General features: G+C 39.0%; 2 protein-coding genes across 4 annotated transcripts in view; both read right to left on the bottom strand.

Moving 5' to 3' along the window:
- Positions 1-307: 307 nt before the first annotated feature.
- cox15 (cytochrome c oxidase assembly homolog 15 (yeast)) lies at positions 308-10753 on the bottom strand. The gene is made up of 9 exons (NM_201206.2): positions 10555-10753; positions 8720-8895; positions 7779-7901; positions 6355-6541; positions 5342-5509; positions 4104-4185; positions 3290-3444; positions 2981-3094; positions 308-687 (listed from the first exon to the last, which is right to left on the bottom strand). The coding sequence occupies exons 1-9, from the start codon at positions 10615-10617 to the stop codon at positions 556-558; spliced, it is 1200 nt and encodes a 399-aa protein (NP_957500.2). The 5' UTR covers positions 10618-10753; the 3' UTR covers positions 308-555.
- A 2352-nt stretch (positions 10754-13105) lies between these two features.
- Positions 13106-17730, bottom strand: part of abcc2 (ATP-binding cassette, sub-family C (CFTR/MRP), member 2) — a 35839-nt gene continuing 31214 nt past the window's right edge. Inside the window, 7 exon segments of one of the 3 annotated variants that reach the window (NM_200589.2) lie at positions 13106-13440; positions 14581-14775; positions 14992-15158; positions 15643-15801; positions 16308-16451; positions 17353-17454; positions 17535-17661. In NM_200589.2, the coding sequence (NP_956883.2) occupies positions 13299-13440; positions 14581-14775; positions 14992-15158; positions 15643-15801; positions 16308-16451; positions 17353-17454; positions 17535-17661 (1036 nt within the window). In that variant the 3' untranslated portion in view covers positions 13106-13298. 3 annotated transcript variants of the gene reach the window in all.

Raw genomic sequence — 17730 nt, 5'->3', positions numbered from 1 at the left:
AGTAGGAGCTTGATTAGCTAGCCCAGGTGTGTCTGATTGGAGTAGGAACTTCACTTTGCAGGACACCGGCCCAACAGAACCAAGTTTGGACATGCCAGGCCTAAATCAATGGACAACAGTGGTTTGCTCTGTAGACAATCAAATAATATACAATTTAAGGGGGCTAATAATACCGACCACAGCAGTTTTATACAGAAATAATTTTGTCTTTAACTGTATGAGAACATCTGTATCTATACACCACGCAATCCAAAAAATACATTAATTATTCATTGTAAACTCTGAATGAAAGTCTTAATAACATCAATAGATAGCAATTATAACTTTATTTAGCAGACGAAGAGTCAAACAGTGCATTATTTTCCAAGACAAATATGTACAAATAAAAAAAGTTAAATAAAAAAAGTAATTTAAAGAGTTCAATGTATTTTACAGACACATTAGGTTGTGCACGTCATCATATAAATGCAGAAGCACAAGATGTAGCTCTCCTTCCAAGTCAAAGCATTATTTATTAAAATATCTGTAATTAAAGTGTTAAATGGAGTCGGGCTTCTACTTGGGCACCTTTCTGAGCTCTGCGAGGACCCAGATGGCGAAGGTGAGCAGAGCCACGGAGCCGGACTGATGCGTTGCTGCCAGAGGAGTGGGAACATACAGGAGGAGAGTACTGATGCCCAACACCACCTGAAACACACACACACACACACACAGAGACAGAGAGAGAGAGAGAGAGAGAGAGAGAGAGAGAGAGAGAGAGACACAGACACACACGCACACAAAAACATTTGCAATATTAAACAAATAGTGGCACGTTTGCATTCCTGCACCAATTATTGGATAACCATGACAGACTGCACTTATTATTTTACTGTTTAACTTCCATGTGTGGGCATCTATTATTTAAATTTCTCTTATTATTTAAGATACAGAACAGAGCAAACTATTTAACTATTTAAAAGGCAGACCCCCCCCACCCATACATCTTGTTTTGATGTCCTTCAGGGGGGATCAAGTGTTAATTAGGGGTGTCAGACCCCCCAAACAAGCGGTGTAATGAATCACGGTTGATCCATGATTCGTACAGATCACAACCCATGGTTTGGAACACACGTGACCCACAGATTAATACATTTGTTTTACTGGTAACATTAGATTAATCCTAAATTAGTATCGATCACAGAGAGATGACCTCTCACATCATTTAAATCACATGTATGAAAGCATTTAGGCTTCACTGTAAAATATAATGATGACGGAGGAAGTTGTGGTGGGTTATTGTGGATGGGGTGGGTTTCTCAGGTTATTAAAGGTGTTTCTGTCACTACTTGTTTTTCCTGCTCTAATGCATTCAGCGCAAGCGGCACGATTATTCATTAAAAGATCGGGATCTCAACACCCACGCAACATAAACTACAAATAATGGTGATTTGCATATGTTTATCAATCCTTCCAATTCAAATCCGAAATCTGAAAAAAATCAAGAAAGAGATTGAGTCTTTAGTCTTTTGAGTGAGTTATGAAGTTACAAACAGTCAAATAACACCCCACATAGCAAAATTTCTCTGGCCCAGCTCTGGCCCACACAATCAGGTTTTGCTTGGCCCACGTGCCGCAGTGAATTACGGTACATGACTGGACCAAATCTGGCTTCCAGACAAGGGCCAAACACGGACCATATCTGGGCCAAGTCTCAGCCAAGTTAATAACCCATAACTGGGCCTGAACTGGGCCAGATAGGTTGGTGTGTCACGATTGCAATGAAATTGATAAACTCATGGAGTGATGCGCTTTAGGCACACTATGGGCACGCTTTTTCTCAAAGTGACCTGATTGGTAGAATTTTTTTCTTTACTCAAAAATGATTTTAATGTGTTTTAAATGTGGGTCAAGACTGGCCAAACTCACATGGCCCACTTATCAAATTTTTAAATCTGGGCCAAATACTACGTTTTTCATCTGGCCCAAATCTTGTGTGTCGCCTTAAAAAACGGTGCCACCTCTGCCAAACCCGGGCCATGTTTGGCCCACATGCTGTATGCCAGTGCCGGATGAATGCCTGCTGTGCCAGCTTTTTGCCAAATCTGGGCCAGAATTCTTTGCTACTAGGGACAGCATTACTGGGAGAACAGTTTGTAGTTTAGATAAAACCACTGGTGTTTATGGTAAAATCAGTCATATGCGTTTAACTTGATGCTCAAAAATGAAAGTTTTAGGCAGCAATTACATAATTTCACCAGTAGGTGGCCACAGCCAGCCATCAGAAATACGCCACTGAATTATTCTTCAATAATGATCATCTAGCAGTGAAACATGAAGATTTCTGAGTGAAGAACTCAATCATTTATTGAAGATGAGACTAAAACGAAATATGGGCAGTACACATTACGTTAGATTTCTACATTTAGAGTCATCAGCAACAGTAATAGTAACAGTAATTTTCTCACAGCACTGAATATTTTGCAGTTTATTTTTATTCAGCTGATTATTTCTTCATATTACTTTTTAATTGTTTATATGTTTTTGTAATAAATGGAAAGCAAACGACATTTGTCTCCTTCCCTTTTTGGCTGATCAAAAAATGGTCCGATCTGTGATTAAGGGTGCTTTCACACTAGCACTTTTGGTCCGCACCCAGGTTCATTTGATGCATAGTATGGTACGTTTAGCTAGTGTGAACGTGTCTTCTGAACTCTAGTGCACACTCGTTTACCGTACCCGAGTCCACCTGAAAGAGGTGATCTGGGGTACGGCTCATGCGAACTCTGGTCCGGTTCACTTCTGATGTGAATGCAACCTGTGATAATGGAGCTGAACACTGCTTTGTTTACGCTTTGTCAGTGCACATCGGAAGTTCTGGTTTCACGTTCTGACTGAGAAAACAGATGCGGTGCGGAAAGTCGAGTCTTCTAGTGCAAAGGAGGCAAATCATTTTAATTTGCTCTGGACCTCTAGTGAGTGTCTATGGTCAGCGTCTCACCTGTGTGTAGGCCATGGCGGTGAGGAGGCTGATGGCCATCTTGGCTCTTCTGGGGAGGATCATGCGCCTGGAGAACAGGTAGAGTCCAGTGATGGCGGTCAGAGAGCCGATGCCCTGCAGACACACACGCACACACGCATGCACGCACACACACACACACACAGACACACGGTTTATTCTCTTTTGTTTCTCAATGACAGTAAACTCTGCTTTATTCACTGATGTTTATGTGATATCACAGTTTGAGAATAAATCTAATTGACATCTTTAGATGGAAACACAGCTACAGACATGTTTCAGACCGCTCACCAGAATGCGGTGGTCAAACTGCACTGTTGTGGGGTTTTCAAAGACGTTCTTGAGCGCTGGAGAAAAAGCTAACAGGTCATCTGGGATCCAGCGCTCGCCCATCTTCGGGAAGGAGTTATAAACCAAACCTGCATCCAGACCAGCCACAAAAGCCCCTGAGAGAGAAGAAGAACACAGACAACACAATCCCACGCTTATCCAACAGATGAGAAATGCAGGCATATCTACACCCACATACATACATATACAAGGCCCTCCTGTGATGATTATTCTTTTAAAAATATTTCCCAAACGTTTGTTCTTCCCACAGCAGAAGGAACCGCTGATTACATGTTTTATGCAGAGTTTTTCAGAAAGCACATAATATTTGACAAGCTATTTAGTAGTATTCAGCTTAAAGTGACATATAAAGGCTTCACTAGCGTAATTAGGGTAAAGGGGGCTGATAATATTCATTCATTCATTTTCCTTCAGCGTAATCCCTTTATTAATCAGGGGTCACCAAAGCAGAATGAACCACCAACTATTTCAGCATGTTTTACGCAGCGGATGTCCTTCCAGCTACAACCCAGTACTGGGAAACACCCATACACACACACATCCACTACGGCCAATTTAGATCATCAATTCCTCTATAGCGCATATAGGGGAAACCGGAGCACCTGGAGAGAACCAGCGACCTTCTTTCTGTGAGGCGACCTTCTACTGAGCCAACATGTCGCCACTGCTAATAATATTGACCGTAAAATTGTATGAAAATTGTTTTCAAGCTTTTATTTCAGCCAAGCTAAAAGAAATAATCATTTGTTCAGACCTGAGAGAGCGGTGAGGAACACCAGGCCTCCAGTCATCTTGGCAAACCTCCTGAGATTGAGCAGTTGTCTGCTGTCCGGCATCTGCACAGCATCACACACAGTCAAAAACCATTCATGAGCTACTTTTCCATTGTTTTTTTGTGAACATTTGATGGACGTAAACGAAAAACACAGTGTTCGAACTACACGCAACAACATTCCAGTGGCAAGCAATTTGTGTGTCTGCAACAAAAATTACACAACAGAAACAGTCAATTACTGGCCAATCATTCAGCTACTGCACCCCTGATGACATGGTTAAGGTTATAATCACATTAATTCATATCTAATCTATTTAACATTATTAAAAGTACATAGGCCAATCAGTCCCTGAGGTGATCATCATCATTAAAGGTTATGCTGTTGCTGTTTTGGCACACCATTGCAAAAAAAAAAGTCTAAAATAGAAATGTAATGCATCACTGCCGCAGACGGTTAGGACAAAAAAACATCCTTTTAACATAACATAGTTGTTGTGTTCCCATGGCAACTATAGAATTGCAACAGATCGATTACTATAGATGTTACCATAGCAACTATAGAATTACAACAGATCGATTACTATAGATGTTGTTCCCATAGCAACTATAGAATTACAACAGATCAATTACTATAGATGTTGTTCCCATAGCAACTATAGAATTACAACAGATCAATTACTATAGATGTTGTTCCCATAGCAACTATAGAATTACAACAGATCGATTACTATAGATGTTGTTCCCATAGCAACTGTAGAATTACAACAGATCAATTACTATAGATGTTGTTCCCATAGCAACTATAGAATTACAACAGATCAATTACTATAGATGTTACCATAGCAACTATAGATATACAACAGATCAATTACTATAGGTGCTGTTACTATTTCAACTATAGAATTACAACAACAAATTGATTACTATAGTTGTTTTGTTACCATAGCAACTGTAGAATTGCAACACCATATCTTTTACTGTAGTTGTGTTACCATAGCAACTGTACAATCACCACAACAGATGAACTCTTTACTTAGATGTACTTTTGTATAGTATGGTTCAAAAACACTACAGTTTTACCATAAACTACTATAGTATTTTCTCCCGTGTGTTTGTGTCTTCTGAAAAACTTTTCAATGCCTTAATGTTTTTTTCAGATTCACAAACTTTGAAAGGTTTGAAAGACTCTTGGGAAGCGTGCATGACAGTCAGCGCACCCTGTTGGCAGGCAGCAGGAGTGTGAGTCCCGTCCAGAGGCTGGCGGCGTACAGCAGCAGAGCGGAGCCTAGATGAGCCGCCAGTCTGTACTGACTGACCCGAGGAACATCATAGGACTCGGGCTTCTCCTCCAGACCGCTCTTCACCATGTACCATCCCAGAAGACCCTGCAGAACACAAGAGCACAGTCCCACTTCAGCATGATATCTGCAAGCGCTAGGCCTATGTGCACATATTCATGCTTTTTAAACAAATGTACATGTTGGTAATGCATTACCATTAATGATGCAAGAAAGGTTCAAAAAGATTATTATTCACAGTCAGAATGTAAATCCTGAACCAGTTATGGCCTGTTTCCACTGACTGGTACAGTACAGTACGGGTCACCTTTATCAGGCTTGCATTTCCACTGCCTAAAGTGTACCAAAGGTACTCTTGTGGTGGGCATGGTGTAATAATCACACACATGTTACTACCATCAGCTCAAGAAATTCATTATTTCAAATATAGACATGATTGCGAGCTCTCTGGCGCTTTAGACTCACGCTTTAGACGGCCTCGTAAAACAACAACAGGACACGGCAGATTTTGTTCTTGGCTTATTGGCTGTACATCAAGACAACGACAAGGTTTGTTTGAGTTTGGGTCGACTATGGCTCATTATTATATGCATATAGTATAACAATGTTTGCTCTGTAAAGCAATAGCGTTCAGCTGCACATCTAGCTCCGCCTTTTGGTACTGTTAGCATACTAGGTACCCTTTGCAAAGGGTGTCCAAATAGTATGGTAAGGTTCACTTGTAGGTACCTTTTGACAGTGGAAACAGCCATAAAAGTGTACCAAACTAAGCCGTATCGTACCATTATTGAGGCATGCATGCAGTTTCTGTCTTGTTTCTAGTCCATATATCAACAAATTCTTAAATCAAGAAGCATTTGTTTAGAAAAGTAAATGCACAGATTGTGTGTGTGTGTGTGTGTGTGTGTGTGTGTGTGTGTGTGTGTGTTTACCTGAAAGACAACAAAGCCACACAGGCCCAAAACCCGAGTCTTCATGGAGCGGCTGAAGTATCCTCTCCTCCAGAAATACGCAGCGGGGAGAATGTAAGCTAATCCCACCAGACGACCCCACATGCGGTGACCCCACTCCATGTAGAAGATGAACTTAAACTCTGTCAGCGTCATGTCGTGATTCATGCTGTCAGAAACACAGCAGCGCTGCGTCAATTCAACATCCACACACACTGCAGAGAGTTTGTGTCTTGTTTCTTGTCTCAATATCTACAAACTCTTAAATCAAGAAGCTTTTTCTAGACCATCAACAAATATAGTGTTGTTTTCAGAAATAATGAGTCAAAATGAAGACAGTTTCTCCTTAAAAAAAGCAAAAGAATCTGACACTGGAGTAAGCGAAAGATTTCAGCAATGCATATGACTAGTCAAACATTCATCTGCTATATTTACAGTAGGAAATTTACTAAATGTCTTCATGGAACATTACAACATAACAGCATACATAATGTCCTAAGGACAGGGTTATACATTTATATTTTTAATTCATACAATGCAGTTTTGGCTATTCTTACAAAAACTCAGTGTATTTGTATACCCCTGTGGTTTGGTTTAAGTCTCCCCCATGTGGCTTGCAGCAATCGTGAACATCAGAAATAATATGAGTTTAGCCTGGTTTATACTTCTGCGTCAGGTGACCGGCGTAACCAACGGCGCATACAATGCGTGTAGCTGTGCATTTATACTTCTGCTGCTGTCTCTGTTGGTCTGCATTAACTCTTCCGAAACACTAGTGGGCAGTGAGGTGTAAATGTTCCTCTGTGTCGAGTTTCTTCGCTGCTGTTTTGTTTTCCTGAACACTTCCGGGATGTACAAGTGGCTCAAACTCGCTCATTTTGAGGCAGGAACCGGCGGACGTGCAACAACTTTAACTATGAGGTAAACACAAAACAAAACTCTCCATCCGGAGCTCCTTCACGGGACTCCACACTTGTAAACAATCGCTCCATCGAGCAATCACAGAGCTTGCGCTATGCGTCGTTGCGTTGTGTAGTTACATTTTTTGAGAGGTGCACGTCACCGACAGCCACAGCGTAAGGCTATGCGTCAACACCGTAGCATACACATGCGCTTGACGCAGAAGTATAAATCAGCCTTTGGGCAACACTTTAGTTTGTGTTACTACCGGCTTATTCTCATTATTATCCTATTATCCAGATGCATGTTCTTATTCTGCATCCCTAAACCTTCCCAAAACCTAAACCCAACTACCACCTTACTAACTATTAATAAACATCTCATTACTAGTTTATTAAACACGTAGTGATAGTTCATGTTTTATTAATTCTGTGAGTCGTGGCCTCCTAAACTCAAGTGTTGCCAGAGGTAAGATTAAATAATAAAAGGAGGAGAAATGCGCTCACATTTTGAACTCTGGGAACTGCTGGTACTTTGCGAACTCTTGTTCCCACTCGGCTTGAGTTTGCGGCGGCTTCATCTCCTTCACCAGATGCCAGTCCACCATGGAGAGCCCAGACTCGGTCAGTCTGAAACAAGCAGACGCATATTAAACAGAAAAATCATCAATATAGTGATAACCATGCAGTGTTGGCAACAGGATATTTTAGTTGTGGGTGCTGAGGGTGGCTTAACAGTTCAGAGGCAATGCTAAATAATGATTAAATGCAGAGCTTCAGCTATGTAAATAACATGCAAATTAAGTCAAATTGTGTTTTTTTTATTAATAGAAGCTTCGCAAAGGGCCCAATTTGACTTTTTAATCAAACTTACGGTATTATTATGCCACTGTCTCAACAACTTAACAAAAATTCTTAAATCAAGAACTATTTTATAGACAAGCAAAAAATAGTTATCTCTTCTGGATTGTATGTAAATAAACACATATTAAATAATGCATATTTACACATAACATCTGTGAAATAAATTTAAAAATCACTTTTAAATGACACTTTTGTCTCTGTGAATTAGCTCAAATCATTCAGCGGAGTGATATAGAGCTGCAATGCACTCAACACCTGCCGGAACTACTTTAGCTGTGCCTGAGAATAACACCTTAGCGCACAGGTGTCAAACTCAGTATTTTGGAGGGCCGCAGCTCTGCACAGTTTAGCATTAACCCTAATTAAACACACTTAATCAAACTAATTGAGTCCTTCAGACTTGCTTGAAACCTCCAGGTCAGTGCGTTGAAGCAGGCTTAGAAGTAAACTGTGCAGAGCTGCGGCCCTCCAGGAACTGAGTTTGACACCCCTGCCTTAGAGTGACCATCAGCCGATCAGAATCTAGCATTCAACAGAGGCTTCCTCCAGTGGTTTGTGTGTGTGTGTGTCTGTGTGTGTTGTACCTGGTGACTCCGCCCAGCACCACGGCCCCCAGCACCAGCCCACTGCAGCCCAGCAGCCAGCGGCCGATCAGCCGGTCTGAGGCGGCGCTGCGGATGGAGACTGACCCCACGGATGCTGCACCCGAGCTCACTGTATTCTGTCCTCGCTGCAACAGCCACTGCCGCAGGGGAGTCCGCTGGAACACACACACACAATAGTAAAAACACAGCCAATAGCAGTTAAGTTTTTCTCACAGCTCTGCCAGTGGGAGTGGCTGAACTCAAGCGCATCAAATGAACAGCCAATGAGAAGAAGGGGGTGCCTGCTTGCTCACCAATCGGTTTAAATCATATAAATAAGGGTGTTGTGCTTGCTTCTGGAGGACGGCTACTTGGCTGCCCTCATGTCAAGACCATCTCTTTAAATCTGTAACCTTATGGTTTCGTTTTGCATTATTTACATCATGTAGTTAAAGTTAGTTGTGATTATATCTTAAGTTCTTCATCTATCCCTAGACATTTGTTTGCTCCTTGATTTGTATAATAAATATTGATTTGTAATAAATAAGTTGCATATAGATCCTTTTGTTGTCTGAGCTCTTTTATGTTGCGACCCAAACGAGGGGACCGTAACAATATACAATAATAATAACATAACTTTGAAGCAAAATGTGTTGATTAACCTCATGATAATATATGGGATGTATCATGTACACAAACAAATATAGTCCAATGAGAAGCCTAATAGTTATTTGTTAAAATTGATGCTAAGCAGGGCGAAGCGGTGGCACAGTAGGTAGGCAAGAAGGTCGCTTGGTCGCTGGTTCGAGCCTCAGCTCAGTTGGCGTTTCTGTGTGGAGTTTGCATGTTCTCCCTGTGTTCGCGTGGGTTTTCCCCACAGTCCAAAGACATGCGGTACAGGTCAATTGGGAAGTTGTCTGTAGTGTATGAATGTGAATGTGTGTGTGGATGTTTCCCAGAGATGGGTTGCAGCTGGAAGGGCATCCACTCCGTAAAAACTTGCAGGATAAGTTGGAGGTTCATTCCGCTGTGGCGACCCCAGATTAATAAAGGGACTAAGCCAACAAGAAAATGAATGAATGAATGAATGATCCTAAGCATAATTATATCGAAATCCCCAAAAAGCTATAAGGATGTATGCAAATTTGGAATCTTTTACATATGTGAATTTATTGTAATTTTTATAATATATATATTATATATATTTATTTATTTTTAGTTTTTTATTCTCTACTGATTTGTTCCTTTGATGTGAAAAAATTGTAAGCATGGAAACGCTATTCCTTTTTTTGTATGCTATAGTTCTTGTTATGCAACAAATAAATAAATAAATAAATAAATAAATAAATAAATAAATAAACTGCAAACTTTGGATGTTTAAATCATGTTTAAATCTTCTAAATGTAATTTAAATCACTCTTTTGGCGACACTAGACTATAGCTATCCTTAACACTAACACATTGATACTAACATCTAAACAACTTTATTTTAATATCACGAGGCCATTAATAATGATGATAATAAAGGTGTAGTGTATGACTGATATAGCTAATAGAACTATAGGACGTTTCTAACAGTCAACAGTAGTTTAAAAACGTAGTATAAGTAAATATATTCATCAAGACAAGGTCAAGTTGACATGTTTACTCCATTATGAACTGCATTATAAACCCGTGACATGAGTTCAGCCGTCATACACACTCTACATTCATATTTCCAGACACTGATGTGGGTGTGTGCTGCTGGACATTAATGTATAATTGTGTTATTATAATTATTATGTTTAATTAATTCAGCGGTTTGTGACTGTACGGATGTCAGTGTGTGTTTGTACCTGTATCTGCTGTAAGTTTCTCGCCGCCTGACAGCGACACATGGCCAGCCTGAGCAGCATCATGATCCCGTGCTCACAGATACACCAGCGCTGTTATTTACTGGAAAATAATATATTACAAAACCTGTCATGTAACCAACATGCCCAGCCTCCCGCACACTCTTCTTCGTTTCCACTTCTTCTTCTGTGGTTTTCTTTGGCCGTAGTCAGAATTTTTAGCGCCCCCTAGTATACACGCAGCACAGAGATGATCCTGCTGTACGTTCCACCAGCAGCCTGAACCGCTGATACAAGGCAGGATGATCCATGCTTTCATGTTGTTGAGGCCAAATTGTGAGTCGAGCATCCGAATGTGTGAGCAGAAATGGAGACTCATCAGAGCAGCAACGTTTCTCCAATCTTCTATTGTCCAGTTTTGGTGAGTCTGTGTGAATTGTAGCCTCAGTTTCCTGTTCTTAGCTGACAGGAGCGGCACCCGGTGTGCTCTTCTGCTGCTGTAGCCCATCCGCCTCGAGGTTGGACGTGTTGTGTGTTCAGAGATGCTCTTCTGCAGAGCTCGGTTGTAACGAGTGCTTATTTGAGTTACTGTTGCCTTTCTATCAGCTGGAACCAGTCTGGCCATTCTCCTCTGACCTCTGGCCTCATCAACAAGACATTTGCACCCACAGAACTGCCGCTCACTGGATATTTCCTCTTTGTCGGAGCATTCTCTGTAAACCCTAGAGATGGTTGTGCGTGAAAATCCCAGTAGATCAGCAGTTTCTGAAATACTCAGAGCAGCCCGTCTGGCAGCAACAACCATGCCACGTTCAAAGTCTACTAAATCCCCTTTCTTCCTCATTCTGATGCTCGCTTTGAATTGCAGCAGATCCTCTTGACCATGTCTACATGCCTAAATGCAGTGAGCTGCTGCCATGTGATTGGCTGATTAGAAATTTGAGTTAACGAGCAGTTGGAGAGGTGTACCTAATGAAGTGGCCGTTGAGTGTATAAAGATCATTCTTTATGACTCTTTTCTAAAGTAATTCTTGAAGCTTTTAGGTTAGCATAGCTTCCTAAATATAATAGAATTATTTTAAAAAATAATAAATATAAGATTTTTTATACAGAAAATAAATGTAAAAATTATAAGACAATAATTATAAGCATTAGAGGGTCAGTTTTTTTGTCTAAGAATAGAAAGCAAAAAGGACACATGTTAAAAGTAATACACCCATGTGAAAATTTTCATTTATCTAGCTAGTGCAGATTGTTATTCTTAGATTAATTAACAATTTAACAATTAATCTGTTTTAGTAGTCTTCAATTGTCTGCTTCATCATTTGGATTATTCAGATGACATCATTTACAATATTCTTAGCCACGCCCCTATGACTGACATGAGGTAATGATGTGTTCAAGAAAGCCCCGCCCTCCTACTTAATATTCTATATTAATAGTTTGGAAAGGGTGTGGCTAAATATATTTCACCCAATCCATGAAGCTAACATCATCACAGAAACACTGCCGTTTCTTAATTATTTAATCACAATTTCATAGATAATTTAATATAAATAATAAGAACAATTCTCATTACTGTTTTTACATTTCTGCGAGAGTGTTGGGGTAGTTGCAGACGTTATTAAAATAGAATTAATGCGTAATTTAATAAGTAATATTAATAATACTCTGTATAATTACTGTCTTTACATCACTGTGAGGGTAACTTAAGGTTACGGTAGGTGTAGACATTAATACAATACAATTAATGGGAAATTTAGTAAATAATATTAATATATTTGTTATAATTACTGTTTTTACATCACTGTGAGGGTTTTGTTTGAGTTGGGGTGGTAATGAACATTAATAAAATAAAATTATTGGTTAGTTTAATAAATAATATTAATAATACTCTGTATAATGACTGTTTTAACATCACTGTGATGGTTGGGTTTAACTTCTACCCACAGCTGTATCCCTTCTAGCAACACTAGAGTGGGTTATTTTGAATGTCATTATTATTATTGGGCTAGCTTGATTGGCTATTGGGCTACTTTTGTTGCCAAGTAAACAATTAGCAAACTATTTTAATGCCATTATTGTAATTCACAAAATTCATGGCATGTGTTTGCAGATAGCCAGTGTAAACATCTGCACAATCACACAGTCTGTATTTGTAATTAGACTGCCTTAAATACTACAAATGTGCACAGTGAAATGAGATTTACAGTCACCTACAATCCTTCATACATATGCTAATTCACCAAAACACAACCAATCAGCTTTAAGCTCCTCAGATTTCATTTTGTAATGCAAAACAAAATGATCTCAAAGATTAAAGCACTATATTGTGCATCAATGTAAATCCATCACATAATGTAAGACTGTCTGAGGGGAAACGTGCAGTTCTCATTCACTATATTGCATTTGTTGAAAGCTGTTATTAATATTTTGTCTGGATCAGAAAGCAAAATCCAAAGTTATTATTTCACCCAAAGCCAAATTAGGAAGAAATGCAATAAATAAGAGGGTTTGAATAACCTCAATATGCACTGAAAACACAACATAAAGATGACATTTTATATTATAATTTAATACACTTTATTGTCACAATACAACAACAACAACATAAATGCAAAATAATAATAATAACAACATAAAAAGCTGGTTAAAATAAAAGACTACAACAAAAACAGCTGGATTAGAAAGAAGTAATACAATTCCTTAATATTTAATAATGTTTGATCTTTATGCAAATGAAGCGTTCAGAAGACGTATGATTGGCTCTGCTCTTCTTCTCTTCTGATTCCAGCATCTTCAGCCATGGAGGAGAAATGTCCAGGTTTGCTCAGCAGTTCATTGGGAGAATCAAACTCCACGATCTTTCCAGAATCCAACACCATCACTCTACAACAGACCAATGAAAGATCAGAGTAACATAAGCTGCACACAAGCATTGTTACGTTGATTACGTTACTATAACAGTAATCTAAATGTAATCCAAAATTAATCAGATTTTGTTACTGTAAAAATATTCAAAATGTAATTAAAAATTAGTCAGATTACGGTACTATTAAAGTAATATGTAATCCAAAAGTAATTTAGATGTAATCTAAATTACAAGTTTAGATGTAATCCAAAAGTAATCAGAATACATTACTATAAAGTAATCTAAATGTAATCCAAAAGTTGTCTGATCAAATTATTATAAAAGTAATCTAAATGTAAAAATCACAAAATCTAATCCAAAAGCAGTCAGATTACATTACTATAAAGTAATCTAAATGTAATCCAAAAGTAGTCAGATTACATTACTATAAAGTAATTAAATATAATCCAAAAGTAATCAAATTACATTTCTATAAAGTAATCTAAATGTAATCCAAAAGTAATCAGATTACATTACTATAAAGTAATCTAAATGTAATCCAAAAGTAGTCAGATTATATTACTATAAAAGTAATCTAAATGTAATCCAAAAATTGTCCGATCAAATTACTATAAAAGTAATCTAAATGTAAAAATCTCAAAATGTAATCCAAAAGCAGTCAGATTACATTACTATAAAAATAATCTAAATGTAATCTAACAGTAGTCAGATTACATTACTATAAAAGTAGTCTAAATGTAATCCAAAGGTGCCAGATAACATTACTATTAAAGTAATTTAAATGTAACCCAAAAGTAATCAAAATACATTACTATAAAAGTAAACTAAATCTAATATAAAAGTAGTCAGATTACGTTACTATAATGGTAATCTAAATGTAATCCAAGTTGTCAGGTCAAATTACTACAAAAGTAATCTAAATGTAAAAATCCTCAAAATGTAATCCAAAAGTAGTCATATTACATTACTATGAAACTAATCTAAATGTAATCCAAAAGTACTCCGGTTACGATACTATAAAAGTAATCTAATTGTAATCCAAAAGTAGTCCGGTTACATTACTATAAATGTAATCCAAATGTAGTCTGATTACATTACCAGGAATGTAATGTATGGTGCAGAGGGAGAACTCTGTGCGGATGTGTGTGTGTGCTGACCGTGAGCTGTCCAGGATGGTGTTGAGGCGGTGTGCAATGGTCAGGACGGTGCAGTGGGAGAACTCTCTGCGGATGGTGCTCTGGATGAGATCGTCTGTCTCCAGATCCACCGCTGCTGTTGCTTCATCCAGAATCAGGATTCGAGATTTACGAAGCAGAGCTCGAGCTAAACACAACAGCTGCCTCTGACCCAGACTAAACACACACACACACACACACACACACACACACACACACACACACACACACACACACACACACACAAAATAGTAAATATGTGAGAGAAAAGTTAATAAAGGCACAAAGGCAGCATTATATTTTAATATCAATGTCTTGGATATTAATATTTGTCCTAGTGCAGTGGAGGTCATTAAACGTGTTCCATATCATATATTCGTAAAGTGCACACACCTCAGATTCTCTCCTCCCTCCGACACCTCGTGTTCAAGTCCTGTTGGTAAACCCCTGACGTATTCTTTGAGATGGGCCAGCTCCAGGACACTCCAGATCTCCGCATCGCTGAAGGTCTGAAACGGGTCCAGATTCATCCGCAGCGTCCCGGAGAACAGCACTGGGTCCTTGAGGAAACACACACTCAGCATTACACATGCACAAAGATGCTTACTATAAAAGTAATCTAAATGTAATCCGAAAGTAGTCAGATTACATTACTATTATGGCAATCTAAATGTAATCCAAAAATAGTCAGCGTATGTTACTATTATGGCAATCTAAATGTAATCCAAAAGTAGTCAGATTACATTACTATAATGGTAATCTAAATGTAATCCAGAAGTAGAGACAAACTGCAAGCTTTAGATGTTTATATCAGGTTTATATCTTTGTAATGTGAGTTTTGTCAGTTTTGGAGACACTGGATTATAGATATGCTTAAAACTAACATCCTGATACTAACATTCTATAATCTTGGCTTCATTTGACAAGGACTTTAATGGTCATGACAAATGTTTTGTGAATATAAACCCAGATTGGTAAACCCTATACAAAAGAAAATCTCTCCTCAAACCTTTATTATCTGCTGTGTTATTAATGTTGCTGCACCTGAGGAATGATGGTCAGTCGACTGCGCAGATCGTGGAGTCCCAGCGTGGCAATGTCGATATCATCGATGAGGATTCGACCGTCCGCAGCTTCAACGATGCGGAACAAGCAGTTGGTCAGGCTGGATTTACCTGCTCCAGTGCGACCCACGATGCCAATCTGGGTTCAGTTTAATAAAATAAATACACTGTTAACAATTTCATGTAGAATCTATACAGCAACTCACTGTAAATCAATTACAGCAAAAATACAGTATTTACATTTACAGCACCATGTATCTTGTTCTATATATATATATATATATATACATACAGTATTGTATATCTTTATTGTGAAACATACAGTAACTTTCACAATGCAACTTTAAAATATGGTAACATACCGTTCAAATTACAGTTAAATACTGTGTCAGATGCAAACACTGTTAACAGTGTACCAACAAAAATGAGCGATGTTTAATTAACCCTGCATTTTCACTGTGAAATACGGTAAATACAACTAGGATAGAAACAGATACAGAACTACACTGCAGAAAAGGTTTTCAATACTTAAGAGTTTTTGTCTCATTTCTAGTCAAAATATCTACAAATTCTGAAATCAAGAAGCATTTTCTAGACCAAAGAGAAGTCAATCTGAACAGCACACAAGGACTAGATTCTCCTGACCTTCTCTGTGCTCTGAATGTCACAGGTGACCCCGTGGAGGACGAGCTCCAGTTCTGGACGGTAGCGAACTTTGTAGTCTTCAAAGCGGATGTTTCCAGCAGAGGGCCAATCATCAGGAGGACGAACACTGGTGACCCACGGAGCCTGCAGACACAAACACACACACACTACAATCACCCGACCAACACTTTATCCAGTTACCTGTACACGTTTTTGTGAATGTCAGAGATTTTTATTGAATGTGTTTATAAGTGCTGCACACTTTTATATCAGAATGAGTAACATGATTCAAACTTCCCATCACTGATGTCATGCATTTCCAAGCGAAGCTGAATATTGAGTAGGAGGCGGGGTTTTATTTTTGAGCTCCACCTCTTATCTTTCACTTACAGCAAACTAATGGTTTAAGGGGTGTGGCTTAGGATATTTCATCCAATCATAGTCAAACTGACATGATCAGAGAAGGACTGCTGTTCCAGAAGCAGACGAGCAGACTTGGATTGAAAATTACCAAAACAAACCAGTTTTCCAGTGGATTAACTTAACTGCTCACCTTCAGAATAATAAATATACATCAGTTTAAAGACAAAGACCTGAAAGATGTCTGAACATGAAGAGAATAATTAACTACATTATACTGAATTAATTAAAAAGTAAATAAATAAATAAGAGGGTGGCTCAGTGGTTAGCACTGTGGCCTCACAGTAAGAAGGTTGCTGGTTTGAGTCCCGGCTGGGTCAGTTGGTGTTTCTGTGTGGAGTTTGCATGTTCTCCCCATGTTGGCGTGGGTTTCCTCCGGGTGCTCCGGTTTCCCCCACAGTCCAAACACATGCGCTATAGGGGAACTGATCAACTACACTGGCTGTAGTGTATGAGTGTGGGTGTGAATGAGTGTGTTTGGGTGTTTCCCAGCACTGTATTGCAGCTGGAAGGTCATCCGCTGCATAAAACATATGCTGGAATAGTTGGCGGTTCATTTCACTGTGGTGATCCCTGATGAATAAGAGAATATGCTGAAGGAAAATGAATGAATGTAAAACTGCACCTCATTTTGGATCTCGGCATACTCTCTCACTCTTTCCACAGCTACGATGTTGGTCTCCAGTTCAGACGTCATTCTCACCAGCCAGTTCAGCGTCTGCGTCACCTAATAAAGACACAGATATGCTACTTAATAGGAAGATCTTTCAGCTGACTGTCATAAATACATCAGATTTAAGCATTTACATTTAAAGCGTATGAGATGGACAGTCCGACCAGTCCGCTGTTCAGAGAGTCTCGGGAGATGACAGCAAACAGAGCTGCGAAAAACACCACCAGATTCCCCAGAGACTCCAAACGCATGGCCAACCACCTGCAAACAACAAACACACTCCAGATTCAGCTATTCTGACAGAGAAAAGCAAAGTGAAAGTGAAAAATT

Source organism: Danio rerio, chromosome 13, assembly GCF_049306965.1.
Source record: "Danio rerio strain Tuebingen ecotype United States chromosome 13, GRCz12tu, whole genome shotgun sequence".
NCBI lineage: Eukaryota > Metazoa > Chordata > Actinopteri > Cypriniformes > Danionidae > Danio > Danio rerio.
This window is presented reverse-complemented; position numbering and strand designations above follow the sequence as displayed.

Excerpts from the sequence above, each read along its gene's own strand:
- cox15 (NM_201206.2), bottom strand. The coding sequence starts at position 10,617 with ATGATGCTGCTCAGGCTGGCCATGTGTCGCTGTCAGGCGGCGAGAAAC. Across the intron at positions 4,186-5,341 it reads TCCTGCTGCCTGCCAACAGG|ATGCCGGACAGCAGACAACT; the intron begins GTGCGCTGACTG and ends GATGCTGTGCAG. Across the intron at positions 3,095-3,289 it reads AGTTTGACCACCGCATTCTG|GGCATCGGCTCTCTGACCGC; the intron begins GTGAGCGGTCTG and ends GTGTGTCTGCAG.